This window comes from Balaenoptera musculus, chromosome 7 (assembly GCF_009873245.2).
Source record: "Balaenoptera musculus isolate JJ_BM4_2016_0621 chromosome 7, mBalMus1.pri.v3, whole genome shotgun sequence".
NCBI classification, from domain to species: Eukaryota; Metazoa; Chordata; class Mammalia; order Artiodactyla; family Balaenopteridae; genus Balaenoptera; species Balaenoptera musculus.
The window spans coordinates 17,178,569-17,198,058 of record NC_045791.1 but is presented as its reverse complement, the minus strand read 5'-3'; the positions used below and the strand labels follow the sequence as shown (position 1 = coordinate 17,198,058).

General features: G+C 39.2%; 1 protein-coding gene across 1 annotated transcript in view; it reads left to right on the top strand.

Annotated features, from left to right (window-relative positions):
• The window catches only part of NCKAP5 (NCK associated protein 5), a 953,343-nt gene that overhangs the window by 769,151 nt on the left and 164,702 nt on the right, over positions 1–19,490 (top strand). The window contains exon 10 of the mRNA XM_036858046.1: positions 6,721–6,840. Within this exon, the coding sequence (XP_036713941.1) occupies positions 6,721–6,840 (120 nt within the window). The remainder of the gene's footprint in view (positions 1–6,720; positions 6,841–19,490) is intronic.

Genomic DNA, 19,490 nt, shown 5'->3' with positions numbered 1-19,490 from the left:
TGGGCAGTACATGACTGGTATGATGACTCTGCTCCATAAAGTTGATAGGGTCCCTGGCATCCTGGCTTCCATCTTATTATTCTGCAGGATGTGGCCTTCATGTCCAGGGTTACCTCATTGTCCAAAATGGCTGCTCTAGCTCCAGTGATCACATCCACATTTCAGCCATCAGGAAGAAATGAAAGCCAAAGAAAATGAAGAGGCTAAAAGACACACACCAGCTGTCTTTTAAGAGAAACTTCCAAAAGTTTTCACACCTCCCTACTTACATCTCCATGAACAGAACTTAATCACACATCCACACCTAAGGAAGCTGACAGTGGCATCTTTTTTCTGGGTATGTGCCCAGCTGAAAATTGATTGTCACCTTATTGTAGAAGAAGGGTCGAAACAGATGTTGAAGGGCAACTCATGATTTCTGTCACAACGTATTTGAATGCCTTTTCTTTTTCAAAGGCTTTAATTTCTCAACTGCTTTCCTCCTGTTGGAAACTCGACACTCATTTAATTACAAACCTAAGGAATGAAGGGGCACTGTTGCAGCTCTGTGTGTAACTGTTGAAAGACTTCTCATGCCTGTCTCTTTTAATGGTGCCTCAGGAAAGAGACAAGAAAGCTGTCTGGTACAATATAAAGGAAAATGGGACCTTTCAGGTCAGCCACAAAAAATAGCTACACAAATTCAAGTAGTAACTAGTAAACAGATAAATCTGCCTTGGTACAGTTAAGCAGTAAGACACAAAAAGATGTGCTACTGTGAGATAGCATACCTCAGGGATACTGTGAAGCAGGCAAAGATGCCTGGGCTTTCAGAGATTCCAAAAGAATCATGTTCTGCAGAAACATGCACTTCCCAGTTTTTCTAGAGACTGTAGAATTGCTACAAAAAGACAAAAAATTCTTTTTAATTAAGAGCACAATATAGGAAATAAAATGTACTCCAAAAGCAGATGAGAAACCTAATTCTAAAGAGGGATGTAGCTGGCACAGAGTAAAAAACAGAAATCTTGAGTGATTTATCCAAGTCACACACACACATAAAACCCTTGAGGTGAAATTATAGTCATAACCATACAGTTTTGGACTGTATCATTTGTTATGACACAAAGGCAAATCTGCCATGACTTCACATCCTCCTCCCTGGGCAACCAAAAAGGTATTTTTCTGGCATACCAGGAATTGGCTCTGATAAGCATCTTGAAGTCACAGAGTGTATTTCCTTTCCAAATACTGTTAGAAAAAAAATTATTTCCATAAATTTAGCAGCTTCTGTTAAATGTACATATCATGTCCTAGTCAAGTAATTCAATTTATCTCAAAAATCTGCGAGTTCTCTTAAGAGAGGTGACTGTCCTTCCTTTAGATCAATAACGCTAAAATGACAATATTAAACCCAGCTCACTTCCACTTATGCCTCCAAATCATAGGTCCAAGTCTAGAAGTGCAAGTGAAATCAATAACCTGAGCTAGACTCATATTTTTGTCTGAAATATATTTTATCTTCATTAAGACAGTTACACTCACTGAAAATGTTACTCTCCTAGGTTCTTCTTTTTTTTTTTTTTTTTTTTTCTTTTTTGCCACTAACACCAAACTTGGAAGAAAAGCATTTTTCCCTGGAGTTATTTTCCAGCATATCAACAACCTCAGCCTTACCTTCATGTTCTTTAGAATCACCAAATATTCATGGTGTTTTTTAATTTGCCAACATGGATTAAGGCCCTTGTATGGTGGAATCTAGCAATACAGCCAACCAGATAGCAGCAGAACACAATTTTGTAGCTTGAAGCTAAAAGAACTCCCAACTCCTACATATTTCCCTTGTAGGAGGTGTGATCAGACCATCTGGGTCCACTTGTGTAGCAATGGTGTGAGTAGGATCTGGTTTCCTTGAAGAGAGTCTGTTTATATTTACTTAGCACTTCCAAGGAGTCAGACCCCATGTCCAGCATTTTAAATGCACTGAATGGTTTTGTTTTCACTGCCATCTTGTGAGGTAGGACTACGAAAATAAATTTCCCATAGTTCCAATTGCTAGAAGTGCCAAAGCCCATATGTTAACCTAGGGTTATTGCATTCCACTCCATGCCCTTACCCTTTGTACCATTCGGCCTCCACAATCCCATTCAATCACTTATTGTTTATCCCCGCTGTAGTTCAACAAGCAGAAGAGATGCTATAAAAATCAACAGGTGGGTTGAAACCCAATGATTAGTTACATCCGATTGCAGGAAATAAAACAAAAGCGCAAGGAAGCCAGTAGATTTCTTAAAACTTCTGGAAGCATCGCCAGTCCTCGCTAGCAAGGACATCCAGGATCTGACATGCGTGGAGTCAAAAGTGACTGTAAATTTGGAGCTTTCTCCAAATCAGGCTTTCTCAGAATCAGTCTTATTTTGGACCCCAGAATTTCCCAACTGTCAGGGACCTTAGTGAACATTTAACCCTGAGCTTGTCAAGTAGCTTTGGTAATAGGCTCAATTCACTGTAATGACATAAACTGTTTAGCCATCACCCAGATTAAGAATATTTTCATCCGAATGCCTTTTGGATGAAGGCTTGCAGTATTCAGTTTGCCACGAGACTCACCACTTCCTATTGATTAGAACTGGCCTGATTCAGCGATACAATTATGTTACCTGTCTTGCCTTTTTAAGTATTTGATGTTGAGGTCCTTGGTTGGTCTGAGATGTGACCAGCCTTTTCCAGTAATGGCTTTTCTTTTTACAGAGGTATTAGCATTCTTAGAAGAGATAGGGATATATCAGTGACAGACACTGAGAAGGGTTGTGGCTGGGAGAGGCTGGTGGATGTGGTGTCCAGTAAGCTTAAGGGAAGGATTCAGGTGGCCCATGACAAGCCATCTCATGAAGCAGCTGAGGCATGCCTTGTCCTGAAAGCCTGGTTTTGTGCAGAAGCTACATTTACAGGTGAGGAAACTGAGGCATAACCAGAATAAGTTACTTCCTCAAGGTCATGTGGGTAATGAGGACCAGAGCCCAGGCCTCCTAACTGCCAATCCAGTGTATTCCCATGATACACACTGCCTCTGAAATAGGAATACCAGTATAATATCATTTTACATGATAAAATCAGATTTAAATAGTTTTCAACAATACTCCAGTGGTAATATCAGTATATATCGAGCTTCTAATCAACCAGCATTTCCCTAAATTTCCTGTAACCTGGAGCTGGCAGTGGTTTTGCTCTAAATGCATAAAGTAACCATACTCCATAGCTACTACACAGCAGTGAATCCAGAATCTCTTTCAGCCCCAAACACAGGTGAAACTTGTCAGGAGTACAATGTGTGGATCCTCCAGGGAAGTTATGGTTTGGGATCATTAAGATACACAGGGCCCTTTTAGACCAGTATCATCACATTGCTCAGTATATTTTCCACTCGCATCCAGCTGTAATGCCTTACTTTATTTCAATTGAGAGTGGCATGCAGATTGCAAAGAAAACAGGTTGGGCTATTTCCTTGAACCCACTATACTTGCTTACATGAGATGAAATGTAGTCAACTCTTTGGCATTTTTTCTTCCTGATAACATTATACAACACATCCCCTTTTTTCTTTCAAAAGACACAACCTTATATTTTCAGAGGGGTCCTCCCCTTGAGGCCTGAGACATACTAGGGAGCAGAGAAAAAAAAAGGTTGTGGATGAGGGCAGATGGTCCAGCCCCTGTTGGGAGCCATGATCTCAGAGGCTGGCCTCTAAGCAGGAGAGTTCTTTAGTTTCTAATGCCTTACCTGGCGGGCATAGTCTAGTTCTCACCTCTGTAATCGACAGCATTAGAATAGTGGCTCTTTCACCCAGCCTCAAAATGTCATATGGGCCTTTATGTTAGTGGGTTCTCATTGTGAGCCCAGGGGAAGCGCAGACAGCCCGCTGACACTCTCTGCCTAGTAGTCAAGGAAATTGTGGTTTTCCTCTCTCTCTTTCCATCTATCCAGTCTGGCTGTGTTTATGTGTCTGCACGTGGGCACACACATGGCTTTGATTACAGTTTCTTGGGATGAGGACTTCTGGCATCACTTACCATCCACAGCTTGAGTGAAGAAAACAAGAATGTTAAAACAACACAGAATATTCTTTTATATCTACACATTTTCTGTCCAGCTCAGTTCTGTTGGTCGATGATTGTAAGAGCAGTGTCACATTCCTAAAGCCCTCCATTTCCCCCTCTGCTCTGTGCTGATCTAGACGAGCCGCGAGTGATGAATGGTTCTCAAGGTCGATAAAGTGCGTTCCTGCTAATGAACTTTTACTGCCTTAAGTAATAGTAATGGCCGTGGAAGTTTGGGCACTGGTACAAGAACTTGCTTTAGAATATATTGATTTTTTTTCTTTCATTTTTTTTTTTTTTTTTTTTTTTTACCCATCTGAAGAAATCTTTTCAAGTTATTCTCAGTTTTGCTGCTAAAAACTGTTGCTGGTATTCCTTACAAGTCTCCTTTCTCCTTGCAAATCCACACTCATATGCTTCTGTTTCCATCCCTCCCCCTGCAAGTGAGAATGATTGTGTTTTCCCACCCAATAGGTACTATTAATATTTATTTACCTCACAGTCAAGTTTTATTAATTACTTAATTAGCAGTAGTGAAAACAATTAGTGTTTGGGAGCAGGGAGTGTTACATACATGCTAAGAACAAAAATTAGCATTAGCGAGACACAGAGGTTGCATTCTAAATAAAGACAGCAAATTTAGCCTTTTAATTTGAGCAGTGCCTAGGCCCCCAAAACAGCCTCTGCTAAATGGCATGCGTGCTCAGGCGTGCACACACCCCCTGCCCTGCTTTTACAGCCGCTGCCCTCCTACCGCTTGCACCCTGGTGCCTCGTCTGGACATGGCATTCCTTTGCTCTGCTCTGCATTTGTAGTCAGCAATCAGTTGAAAACATCCTATGCATAAGCTTCCTTATTTAGCTAAAAAGGTGAGGTGAGTGTAAGCTGTGCAGTGAGCTATAGCTTCGCCTGTCTCTTTGCCTCCTGTAAATAGAATGAATAAGCCTGGAAATGATGACGCATCTCAGGTAAAGCCTCGGAAGCTAGATCTCTCTCTAGCTGCACACTGAGGTTGCCACAAGGTTATGTATGGAGCAGGCCCACTCACCGTTGTGACTGCTGTTTAGGTCCTGGGCAGCAGAGCTGTGGGCTGGCACCCTGTCTTGCTTGCAGAGCCTTAAGTGAGCCCTGTAGCTGCCCCACCTCAGCATACATAGGTAGACACACTAGCAGTGTTGAGAAACTTAAAACTCTCTTTATCACACCATCACTAGAGAATAGAATTCATCATCATTAACCCCTTTAACAAAATCATCACACAATTTTATCAAGCTCCTACTACTCTGGGGGGTGCTGTGCTAGGTGGTGAAGGAAAAATGTCAGAACAATATGCTTGTGCTGGTGTTTCTGTATCTTCTCATGCCTTTTGAGGAACGTGTCATCTAATTGACAAGATAAGTCCAGAGCATGAAAGCAAATCAACACAAAGCAGTATCTCACATTAGCTAAATGTCATAGAAGAGGCATTGAGGGCTTACTGGAGTTCAGAAAAGGGAGCAGATAAAAGTGGAGGATGCCAGATAAAGGCGTCGGGGAGGAGACAGAATTTGAACTGGATGTCAACCGAAGAGCCAAACTTGAAGGAGGAGGTGGATGAGAAGCAAAAGGGAGGTCGGGGAGGGGGAAGGAGGCAGAATGCCCGGTGCTTTCGAGAACAGGCAGACCCTTGTTAAAGAACAGGGTAAGAGCATGGTAAGAGCAGAAACCTTTTTTTTTTTTTCAAATCAGGAAATAGTGTAAGGTAAAGTTTGAAATGTAGAAAAGGGTCAGCTTTTGAAGAACCTTGCCTTGGGGCTTTATTCTACCTGGTGTTCCTTGAACCCCACCAAAGAGGGTGTAGACATGTCAGTATAAGTACTGTCTTTATCACAAGTTAACTTGGAAGGCAGCTCCTGGGTGGGATTCTAGAGCATCCTAAAGCTCCCGCATATCAGCTCCCCTCATGAAAGCTGGGGAAGAGCTCTCCTTGGTGTTTGAACTATTCAAAAGAGCTGCTCTAAGGGGATGCCAAGGTACGGTTCTTCTACTTCTTCCCCAACACTAAGACCAGAACACCCCAAAAGATATGGAAATCTACTAGTTCAGAGGATGGGTAAGTCTCAAGTGGCCTTATAAGCCTTCACTTCACAGTTGCTTCACTCCGTCTAAATGCACCACTGACTCAGTTAGCAGCCGCACTGAGAATTTCAGCTCGTTTCCACAAACGACAGAGGAAGCTTCCATCAAAAGTGATAGTTTCTTTCATTGATCAAATCTCTATTCACTGTAAAAACATTGTCCTGTGGTTTGTGCTTTATGATTGCTTTTATGAAGACAGTGAAAAAGCCAAATATATAGGTGGAAACTTAAATTGACTTTACATTGCTGAGATTTACCATGTTCAAAAATAGCATGCTAGATTAATGCATTTCTGATTTCAAGGTGCTTTTTTTTTTTTTAAGTAGGTCTTCCCTGAACATAATAATTCTATCCGACAGTGGGCTGTGGAAGAAAACATTGTGTGTGATCTATTTCTGGGGGGCTTGAAGGCTTAAAATACTATTTTTTACTAATGTGCCTGAAATATCAGATGAAATATAGTGATAATATGCAAAAGGGTCTTACGGTAATAGACTTTTTTTTTCTTTCCGTGTGTTTGTTGCAGGATCTAAGGGAGGAATGTGTAAAGTTGAAAACAAGAGTGTTTGATTTGGAACAACAGAATCGAACGCTAAGCATCCTTTTCCAACAGCGAGTCAGACCAACTTCTGATCTGCTCCTCCAGGTATGTGTTTCTGTGCAAAACAAACTTTGCTACTGAAATGCTATTGACAAGAAGTGAGTTAAGTTCAAAAGGTACCACTATCTCCATGGGCAAGACATATTGCATCAGAACCTCCATTCTCTCCCCTCTCAAGGGATGTCATTAAAATTGAATATCTCTTAAATGTCTGACTCTTTAAATCTAATTTTGATAAAGAAATGCATCAACAAATAATAAACAGGTAAATGGAAACAATCAGAGGTATCAAATGAAACCGGGGAATGGAGTCAGCAAATAATTGATTGCTTTGGGGACAAGTATTAGTAGTCTTGCACTCCATGATAAGCAAGGCAGAGTTTTATGTGATGCCGAAGTACATTTCTTTATTTCAGACTCTCTGTAAGCAGAACTACAGCTGGGGTTTGTTGTGCTTTCGTATCTCTCTCTATGCAGCCTGACTCCTCACAACCTAATACTTCCTCCACTCCGCCTCAGTATTTTACAGGTTCTCTTCGTCTAAGCGTTCTCACCAAACTCTTTCAGTTGCCTTCATCACAGGGAAAGACGTGGAAAGGCAAACCATTTGAATCATTTTGAAGCTGCCCCCGAGAAAGCACTAGAAAATATATCTGACTGCAGGGAGACACATGGATTGGCAAAGGGGTCTTGGAGGCTGATCTTTGCTGTTTCCTATTTTTTTTTAATGCTATTAATGTGCATATTTGCTCAAACAAGCTCCAAGTTTGCAAAGGATAACCCCCAGCTGCCTGGTCTGATTGACTAAAGCAAAGGGGAAAGACAGAGATACCCTCTAGACTAGCCTGTCACCACTGTAGCCGCTAGCCATGTGGTGCTATTGAAATTAAACATTAATTTAAATTAAGTTTCTATGTCCAACTAGTCAGATTTCAAGTGTTGAAAAGCCACACATGGCCGGCAGCTACCATATTAGACAGTGTTTGTATAGAACATTTCCATCATGGTAGAAAGTTCAGCACTCTTCCAGATGGTTGAGACAGTGTTGCTAATTTACCCTCTGAACTTTGGCACAAACATCTTTCCCTGATTCCTCAGGGAAATAATGAGAAATTGCAGTTCATTTCAGAGAAAGAAAGATGTTTGGTAAAACCACACATCAAAATGTAGTCCCCCCCGCCCCCGCCCCCGATGAAAAGGAAAGAGCTCTCTGAATTGTAAAATAGATCTCATCTCTTAAATTAATTTTCTCTCTGCTTTATCTATTAGCTCATAATTCATAATTTATGACTCATAAATTGTGTGGGAAAAAAATCATCTATCTCTATTCTGTTTCCTGATCCTGGCCACGATAAATGTTGGTCAGAGAAAATCTTGCATCTGTTAAAAGTTGTATCTCATTTGCTCTCTTATAATCAAGATCCAATATTGTAATTGCTTCTGACAGCTATTGCATGTTCATGAATTTTTCCATTTTACGTGTTTTAACTTGAGGCTTTTCTGGAACAATTTTTAAGGATCTGCAGTCCCTGTGTGTGAATCATGATGGTTCATTTCCACAGTAAACACATGTGCCATAGATATTTAAGCTTCTTCATTGGCTGACACAAATCTCTTAAATACATGTCCAGCTGGCAGGGGATGGTGTTTGCGCTAACAATAGAACTCAGTGTTTACTCCTTGGGTGTCTTCAGCCAACACACTGTTTCTCCCCAAATAGACCTCACTTCCAGGAGCCATTCTAATTTAAATGGAATTTGTAAAAGATGGGCTGATAGTAGTTCTGTGTGGTAGAATCATAGCAAGGATGATGCCTGCCCTCTAGCATCTAAGGGCTCACAGTCATAGACAAAGTTGCTGGCTTTTCAGGTGGTCTGTTCATTATATGACCTGTGATTTTTTTATTTTCCGGTGGCACGAATACATATCATGGAACACTGGCTATAAAGTAAAAGCAGTTTGAGCTTGCTTTGCACCTGTGGAAGCTCTGTAATTATTTGTTGAATGGAATAAGGAATAAATGACCCAGATTCATTCTGCAAGTTGGGGAGTTATTTGACATACACCTAAGAGAGGTTTATACCCCTGCCTCTTCTTCTGAATGTCTCCTGTCTTGTGTGGAGGCTTTGGAGCTATGCAGCCATGCTGGTCCAGCCCAGTTTGTTCGAGGGCGTGTCTGGTGAGCACAGCAAACCCACCAGTGTACCTGGTCCCGAGGATGAGAGATGTTACAGCTCCTGCCCATGAACTGGAGATTCAGTACAGAACATTTCTAAGTAGGTTTCTGTGTATCTTAACAAACTGCATTAGTTGTCATCTGCTGAATACAGCCTAATGATTCTCTACAATCTAAGTAGCCACCTGAAGAGAAATACAGAAAGAAGATTGTTGAACACATTGTGATTTTAGTAGATACATTGTTAAGTAGTAGAAAAGAAAATAATTTATAGGAAATAGCTAATTATTTGTCCCTCAAAAACAGAGAATAAGAGGTTACATGGATATTCTTTAGCAAATTCTGATATAGGAGGAACAAAAAGGGATAGTTCTAAGGATTCGTTGACAGATTCTGGGCAACTTACAAAGGGGACCAGTCCATGATGGGAAAGAAAAGAAGCCTAACCTGAAATTTAAAATCTTAAGAATGGCCATAAACTTCTCTGTTGATTCCAGTTTCCAGAAAAGCATCTCTGGGACTATGGGTGGAAACAAATCAGATTAATAAGGGCCTCCATATTAAAATCAATAATTTGAGCTAAATTCTAATGGATTAAGAAACCAGTATAGCAAATAAAATCTAAAAGTAACATTCTTAACGGAACCGGAGTCTATAACTAACCTTATTTGAACTCACTGGCCAGATTAACCAATGCTCACCATTTCCTCTTATAAAGTATATTAGATTACACTCTCAATTTACCAAACATTGACAACCAGTTGAAACTCTCTACTAAGAGTACTTAATTCTCTTACCAGTTGAGTTGAATTTCCACCATGAATGAGTTATGTTTGTAACTCAGTATGTTCACGTGACTAGTACTTGTCACGGTGATTATGCAATTTTTAACTACTTTATAAACTGATGAAATGTGATGCAAAAAGAATTGTTTCTATAAGACAAAGTTGAATGCTTCAAAAACACTATAAAGGCACCTCCCTAAAAATGTTTGTGATCAAATGAAATATAGGTGTGTAACTGCAAAAAAAAAAAAAATGTGGGAGATGGGGAATTGTATTAAATGTAGAGGCATTCTGCTTGCAAATTGCTTCTCAGGTGGTTTTAAGTTCTTGTTCCACTATTAAGAAAAACAAAACCTAGAAATCATAGACAATGCATAAAGCATGTGTTTGATGCCAAAAAAAAAAAAAAAAGACATTGGAGGACTCTAATAATATGATCCTTAGGCAAAAAATCCAGCCTTGGCCCTACCAAAAAAAAGAAGTGCTAGATACTGTTCTACAACCTTTATAGTGTTCACCAATTTATCTCCATTACAGTGCTGTCAGGTAGGAACTATCTCTATACCCATTCTACAGATGAGGACACTTAGGCACAAAGAGGCTGTGTCACCCAGTGGTAATTGACAGACTGGGGATTTAAATCCATGGTCAGGGTCCACTTCCTCCCTTTCACTTCCTGTCTGTGCTCCCTCTACATGGAATACAAATGGACACGAGGAACATTTTTCTGATTCTGTACTCTGACAGACATTCTGATTAACGGGCCCACCTGTGCTCAGATCAGTTCAGAGGGCTTCTGCAGTGTAATCGCAGTAAGGAGCCTACTATATTTACACATTTCTGAAAGCCTCTTGATCTGTGGCATCCAAGATTTTCCCGTCTCCTGTGTGTTCTTCTCTTGTCTTGCTTTGGACACCTGTGTTATCGTCATCTTGTTAGGACATTATTCTCATATTTTCCGCCTAACACAGTTTATTCTTCTCCTTTTTATCTGATATTTCAAAGGGTCCTATACTCATATCCTTGGGCCAAGATAGAAAGAAAAGAATGTTATAGTGTAGATTATTCTCACAAACAGTTGAGAATCTGACAACTTAGGACCACGGTGTAAAACTTTGCTGTCACTTCTGAGAGCGTTGACTTTTTTTTGCTAGTGTTTTGTTTTATATTATTTCAGATGAGATGAGACGATTTTAAAATTCTCTTTGTGCTTCTGATGTATTTTTCATTCATTGCATCTTTTTAATTTAATTTCATATGCAATTATGGCATCCTAGAGTCACATGGTACAGATGGTGGAGGTCATGCAGGGCAACCCCCATAACTAGGGATTTCATGTTAACTTTCATTTCACCTAAATAGGAATCTCCTTGAGGGCAGCAATCATGCTGAATGTTGCATTTTACCCTCCCACGGATATTATCACCATTCATAATACATAGTCAGTGTATACTTTGATGGCTTAACATTTAATTCAATATATTTTTTTAACTTTTTATTTTATATTGGAATATAGCTAATTAGCAATGTTGTAATAGTTTTATGTGCACAGCAAAGCAACTCAGCCATACATATACGTGTATCCATTCTCCCCCAAACTCCCCTCCCATCCAGGCTTCCACATAACATTGAGCAGAGTTCCCTGTGCTATACAGTAGGTCCTTGTTGGTTATCCATCTTAAATATAGCAGTGTGTACATGTCAATCCCAAACTCCGTAACTATCCCTTCCCCCCAGTAACCATAAGTTTGTTCCCTAAGTCTGTGAGTCTGTTTCTGTTTTGTAAATAAGTTCATTTGTATCATTTCTTTTTAGATTCCGCATATAAGAGATATCATACGATATTTCTCTTTCTCGGTCTGGCTTACTTCAATCAGTATGACAATTTCTAGGTCCATCCACGTTGCTGCAAATGGCGTTATTTCATTCTTTTTAATGGCTGAGTAATATTCCATTGTATATATGTACCACATCTTCTTTATCCATTCCTCTGTCAATGGACATTTAGGTTGCTTCCATGTCTTGGCTACTGTAAACAGTGCTCCAGTGAACATCGGGGTGCGTGTATCCTTTCAGACCATGTTTTTCTCCGGATATATGCCCAAGAGTGAGATTGCAGGGTCATATGGTAGCTCTATTTTTAGTTCTTTAAGAAACCTCCATACTGTTCTCCATAGTGGCTGCCCCAATTTACATTCCCACCAACAGTGTAGGAGGGTTCCCTTCTCTCCACACCCTCTCCAGCATTTATTGTTTGTGGATTTTTTTTTTAATTTTTTTATTTATTTATTTATTTTTAGCTGTGTTGGGTCTTCGTTTCTGTGTGAGGGCTTTCTCTAGTTGCGGCAAGCGGGGGCCACTCTTCATTGCGGTGCGCGGGCCTTTCACTGTCGCGGCCTCTCTTGTTGAGGAGCACGGGCTCCAGACGCACAGGCTCAGCAGCTGTGGCTCATGGGCCTAGTTGCTCCGCGGCATGTGGGATCTTCCCAGCCCAGGGCTCGAACCTGTGTCCCCTGCATTGGCAGGCAGATTCTCAACCACTGCACCACCAGGGAAGCCCATTTGTGGATTTTTTGATGACAGCCATTGTGACTGGTCTCACTGTAGTTTTGATTTGCATTTCTCTAATAATTAGCGATGTTGAACATCTTTTCATGTGCCTCTCGGCCATCTGTATGTCTTCTTTGGAGAAATGTCTACGTAGGTCTTCTGCGCATTTTGTGGTTGGGTTGTTTGTTTTGATGATATTAAGCCACATGAGCTGTTTGTAAATTTTGGAGACTAATCCCTGGCTGGTCCCGTCGTTTGCAAATATTTTCTCCCAATCTGTGGGTTGTCTTTTCGTTTTGTTTATGGTTTCTTTTGCTGTGCAAAAGCTTTTGAGTTTAATTAGGTCCCATTTGTTTATTTTTGTTTTTATTTCCATTATTCTGGGAGATGGATTGAAAAAGATATTGCTGCAACTGATATCAGAGAGTGTTCTGCCTTTGTTTTTCTTCTAGGAGTTTTATAGTGTCTGCAAAATGGACATTACAATAAGTCTAATTAATGTCTGTCACTATGTACAGATTTCTTTTTCTTGTGATGAGAACTTTTAAGATCTCTTGGCAGATTTCAAATATTCAATACAGTATTAATAACTAGAGTCACCGTGCTGTACATTACATCTCCAGAAGTTATTGATCTTATAACCAGAATTTTATACCTTTTGATCCCCTTTATCAGTTTCCCCAACTCCCCACCCCCACCAATCTGTTCTTTCTTTCTATGAGTTCTTTTTTTTAAAAAAATTCCACGTGTAAGTGAGATCATGCAGTTTTTACTTCTCTCTGTCCAACTTATTTCACTTAGTGTAATGTCCTCAAGGTCCATCCATGCTGTCACAAATGGCAAGATGTCATTCTTTTTTATGGCTGAATAATATTCTATTACATATATATGTAAATATATAAATATATCTCTAAAATACATTTATATCTTACGTATATATAAAATATATATCATATATATCACATTTTCTTTACCATTTATCCATCAGTGGAGACTTGGATTGTTTCCACGTCTTGGCTACTATAAATAATGCTGCAGTGAACATGACCGTGCAGATAATCTCTTCTCTGAGATAGTGATTTCATCTACCCTGAGTTTATGCCCATAACTGGAGTTGCTGGATCATATGGTAGTTCTATTTTTTAAATTTTTGAGGCACCTCCATACTGTTTACCGTTGTGGCTACACCAATTTACATTTCCTACCAAGAGTGTACAAGGGCTCTTTTTTCTCCACATCCTCACCAGCATTTGTTATCTCTTATTTTTTTGATAATACATTTTAACAGGTGTGAAGTGATATCTCATGTGGTTTTGATTTGCATTTTGCTGATGATTAGTGATCTTGAGCACCCTTTCATGTTCCTGTTGGCTCTTTGAATATTTTCTTTGGAAAAAGGCTTATTCAGGTCCTTTGTCCACTTTTTAATTGGATTATTTGATACTTTGCTATTGAGTTGTATGAGTTCCTTATTTATTTTAGATATTACCCCTTATCAGATGTGTGGTTTGAGAATATTTTCTCCCATTCTGTAAGTTGCCTTTTATTTTGTTGATTGCTTCTTTTGCTGTGTAGAAGCTGTTTAGTTTGATGTAGTCCCATTTGTTTATTTTTGCTTTTGTTGCTTGAGCCTTAGGTGTCACATCCTTGAAATCATTGCCAAGACGAATGTCAAGGAGGTTTTTTTCCCCTATGTTTTTATTATAGGAGTTTTATGGTTTCATATCTTACATTTAAGGCTTTAATTCATTTCGAGTTAATTTTTTGTGACTGGTGTAAGATAGGGGTTTAGTTTAATTCTTTTACCTGTGAATATCCAGTTTTCCTAGCACTGTTAATTGAAGAGCCTGTCTTTTCTCCATTGAGTATGTTTGGCTCCCTTGTCAAATATTAGTGACCATATTATGCATGGGTTTATTTCTGGGTTCTTGATTCTGTTCCATTGCCCTATGTGTCTGTTTTTATGCCATTTCCATACTCTTTTGATTACTATTGCTTTGTAACACAGTTTGAAATCAGCAAGTGTTATATTTCCAGCTCTGTTCTTCTTTCTCAGGACTCCTTTGCCTATTCAGGGTCTTTTGTGATTCCAGACAATTTTCAGGATTGTTTTTCTATTTCTGTAAAAAATGCCACTGGAATCTTGATAAGTGTTGCACTGAACCTATAGACAGCTTTAGGTAGTATGGATATTTTAATGATATTAATTTCTCTAATCCATGAACATAAGATATCTTTCCATTTATTTGTGTCATCTTCAGTTTCTTTCATCAGTATCTTATAGTTTTCATTGTAGAGACTTTTCACTTCCTTGGTTAGATTTATTCCTAAGTATTTTATTCTTTTTGATGCTATTATAAATGGGGTTGTTTTTCTTGTTTCTTTTCAGATAATTAGTTGTCAGTGTATCGAAACACTATTGATTTCTGTATGTTGATTTTGCATCCTGCAACTTTATTCAATTCATGATTATCTAAAAGTTTTTTATGAAGTTTTTACATTTTCTTTATATAAAATCACATCATCTGCAAATAGAGACAATTTTACTTTTTGCTTTCTGATTCTAATGTCTTTTATTTATTTCTTTTGCTTGAATGCCCTTACTAGAACTTCCAGTACCATGATGAATAGGAGTGGTGATACTGGTCACCCTTGTCTTGTACCCGATAGAGGAAAAGCTTTCATCTTTTCACCACTGAGTATGATGTTAGCTGTGGACTTATCATATATGGCCTTTATTACGTTGAGGTATATTCCTTCCCTACATAGTTTGTTGAGCTTTTATTATAAATGAACGTTGAATTCTGTCAAATGCTTTTTCTGTATCTACTGAGATGATCATAGGATTTTTAAAATTCTATTATTGTGATATATCACACTTACTGATTTGCGTATGTTGAACCATGCTTGCGCCCAAGGGATGAATCCCAATTGACTTTGCTGTATGATCCTTTTAATGAGCTGTTGAAATCAGTTTGCTAGTACTTTGTTCAGAATTTTTACATCTATATTCATCAGGGATATTGGCCTGTAGTTTACATTTCTTGTAGTGTCTTTATCTGGCTTTGGTATCAGGGTGATACTGGCCTCATAAAATGAATTTTGGAATGTTCCCCTCCTCTTCAATTTTTTTGGAAGAGTTTGAGAAGATTTGGCATCAGTTCTTCTTAAACCTTTGGTAAAAATTTACAAGTGAACTATCAGGTCCTGGGCATTTCTCTGTTGGGAGGTTTATGGTTACTGATTCAATCTCCTTACTCATTCTTAGTCTGTTTAGAGTTTTTGTTTCTTCATGATTCATTCTTGGTAAGTTGTTTGTTTCTAGGAATTTTTCAATTTATTCTACATTATCCAATTTGTTGGCATATAGTTGTTCAAAGAAGTTTCTTATTATCCTTTGCATCTGTGGTATCAGTTGTAATGTCTCCTCTTTCATTTATAATTTTATTTATTTGAGTCCTGTTTTTCTCTTGGTTAGTCTAGCTAAAGGTTTGTCAGTTTTGTTTATCTTTTCAAAAAACCAACTCTATAGTTTTGTTAATATTTTCTATTATTTTTTATTTTGTTTATTTCTCCTCTTTTTTTAATTTCCTCCCTTCTGCTGGTATTGGGCCTCATTTATTCTTCTTTTTCTAATTCCTTGGGGTATAAAATTTGTTTATTTATTTGAGAGTTTTCTTTTGTTTTTATGTATGTGTTTATCCATATAAACTTCCCTCTTAGAACTGCTTTTGCTGCATCTTGTAAGTTTTTGTATGTTGTGTTTCCATTTTCATTTGTCTCAAGATACTTTTTTATCTTTTCATCTCTTCTTTGATCCCTTGGTTGTTCAGGACTGTATTTTTTTAAAAAAATCCATGTATCAAATGTTTGTGAATTTTCCTGTTTTTCTCCTGTTGTTGATTTCTAGTTTCATATCATTGTGTTTGGAAAAGATTTGGTATGATTCAGTGTTCTTAAATTTACTAAGACTTGTTCTGTGGCCTACCATATGATCTATCCTAGAAGTTGTTCTGTTTGCACTTGAAAAGAATGTGTATTTTGGTGTTGTTGAATAGAATGTTCTGTATGTGTCTGTTAGGTCTGTTTGATTTATAGTGTTATTCATATCCACTGTTTCCTTATGGATTCTCTGCTGGATGATCTATCCATTGTTGAGAGTAAGATATTAAAGTCTCCAACTATTACTGTATTGCTGTTTATGTCTCCTTTTACTTCTGTTACTCTTTGCTTCATATATTTAGATGCTCCAATGTTGGCTATATAAATATTTACCATTGTTATATATTCTAGGTGGACTGACCCCTTTATCATGATACTATAACCTTCTTAGTCTCTTTTGAGCATTTGCAGCTTAAAGTCTATTTTGTCTGATATACGTATAGCTAACTCTGCTTTCTTTTGGTTACCATTTGTTTGAAATATCTTTTTCTATCCCTTCACTCCCAGGCTGTGTGTATCTTTAAAGCTAAAGTGAGTCTCTTGTAAGCAGCATATTGTTGGATTTTTAAAAATTTTATTCTGTGTCTTTGGATTGGAGAATTTAATCCACTTACATTTAAAATAATTTTTGATAGGTGAGGACTTATTACTGCCATTTGATTAATTGTTTTCTGATTGTGTTGTTAAACCTTTGTTCCTTGCTTCTTTTTTTTTTTCTTCTTATCTTACTGATTTATTTTGTGATTTGATGACTTTTTGTAGCAGTATGCTTTGTTTATCGTAATCTTTTGTGTAACTACTACAGGTTTTTCCTTTGTAGTTATGATGAGACTTACATAAATATCTTCTATTTATGACATCCTGTTTTAAGCTGGTAACAACTTAACTTCAATAGCGTACATAAACTTTACACTTTTTCTTCTCCCTTCTCACATTTTATGTTTCATGTTACAATTTACATATTTTGTGTATCCAATAATAAATTACTGTGGTTATGGTTATTTTTTTTTTTTAACTTTGGGTTTATTTATTTATTTATTTTTATGGCTGTGTTGGGTCTTCGTTTCTGTGCGAGGGCTTTCTCTAGTTGCGGCAAGCGGGGGCCACTCTTCATCGCGGTGCGCGGGCCTCTCACTATCGCGGCCTCTCTTGCTGCGGAGCACAGGCTCCAGACGCGCAGGCTCAGTAATTGTGGCTCACGGGCCCAGCTGCTTCGCGGCATGTGGGATCTTCCCAGACCAGGGCTCGAACCCATATCCTCTGCATTGGCAGGCAGATTCTCAACCACTGCGCCACCAGGGAAGCCCTATGGTTATTTTTAATACTTTTTTCTTTAACGTCTTAAGCTAGAGTTGTAAGTGAACTATGGAACACCATTACAATATTAGAAAACCTGGCTTTGCTTATATATTTACTGTTACCACTGAGTTTTTTACCTACATTCATATACTTTTATGGTGTTAATGAGCATCATTTTATTTCCTCTGGAAGAACACCCTGTAGCATTTCTTGTAAAGCATGTCTGGTGGTGATATTTATCAGCTTTTATTTGTTCGGGAAAGTCTTTATCTCTCCTTCATTTCTGGTATTCTTGGCTGTGCATTTGAATAAATGGTCACCTCCTCCAGGTTTTACAGGTTCATTCCAGCAGAAACAGTCCTAAACCATAATGCATATATTGTTTTTCTTGAGTGTGTCCCCTAAACCCCATAGGTTTTTAAACATTTTTTTCTTTCTTTCTTTTTATTCTTTTTTTTTTTATGTTGCTCAAATGACTGGATAATTTCAAATGACTTATTTTCTAATTCACTGATTTATTCTTTTGCTTGGTTGAGTCTGCTGCTGAAGTTCTCTATTGGATTCTTCAGTTCAGTCAGTGTATTATTCAGCTCTAGGATTTGTGTTTGGTTTTCTGGATGGGTTCTGTTTCTTTGTTAAACTTCTCATTTCGTTTATGCATTATTTTTCTAATTTTATTTAGCTGTCTGTGTGATCTTGTAGTTTACTAAACTTCTTGAAGAGGATTATTCGGAATGTTTTGTCAGACAGTTCGTAGATCTCTATTTCTTCAGGGTCAGTTATTAGAGCTTTATTAGTTTCTTTTGATGGCATCATGTTTACCTGATTCTTTGTAATCCTTGACTCTTTGCATTGGTATCTGTGCATTTGAGAAAGCAGTTTCCTCTTCCAGACTTTACAGATTCACTTGGGCAGAGGCAGTCCTTCACCTGTCAGCTCAGCTTGGGGTTCTGACGAGTCAGCTGGTAGCATCCTTAGAAGTGGGGCTTGCTATCAGGGTCTCTATTTGGGGGAGGCCACTGCCCAAGCTCTGAGTTCAGGGGTGCCACTGGCTGGGAACAGTTGGCTAGGACTACTGGCTTGGTTCTTTTCCCAAGTGCAACTGTAGAATGGACTCCACAGTTGCTTGCATTCGCTGGTCAGGCTTCCTAGTCGGGCGCTATACTCAGTAGTTAAGGGGGCCTGCAAATTTACTTCCCTGCCTGGCCAAGGTCATAGAACTGCTGGAATGGCTCACTGTCTGGGGACCAAGGCCAGGCAAAACTGTCCCCTGAGCTCCCTGGTCAGGCAGAGCCACTGACTTGATTCTGCAGATGGACAGAGCTACTGACTGGGTTCTCTGCTCAGGTGCCCCTGTAAGTGCATCTATAGGCTGGGCCACTTAGCCTCCCAGGTGCTCTGGTTATGCTTCCTGATCAGGCAAGACTGAGGGCTATACTCAACAGTAGGTGGGGGTGGCAGCCTACTTCCCTCCCCAGGCGGTGCAGCAGAACAGGCCCGAAGGCCAGCATTGCTTGTTGTTTGGGGATCAAATCAGGCAGAATTGTGCATTAAGTACTCTGGCCACATGGGGTCACCAGCTTGGCTCTGAAGATGGGCAAAGCCACTGGCTGGGATCTCCTCCTCCACCGTGGGGAGGAACTTAGTCTGCCCAGATCTAAGTGCTGGTTACTGTAAGCCCTGCCCCCCTTTGATGTGATCTCCAGTGTCAAGCCCCACAGCTTCCTTGTGATCCCCATGGGGTGAGACCCAAATGGGCCTCCCAGGGGGTGACCCACAATGCTGGGAAGGTGGATGTCCACCTTGGGCTCTTTGTGTCCCACTAGAGAAACCATAGGCCCCAGGGGCCCTCTCAGTGTGGCTCTGTGTCATCCTGAGGGAGGGGTGATGGGATTAGAGTCTAGCCGTTCCTCTTACCCTTCTAATGAGGTCTTTCGCGGTCT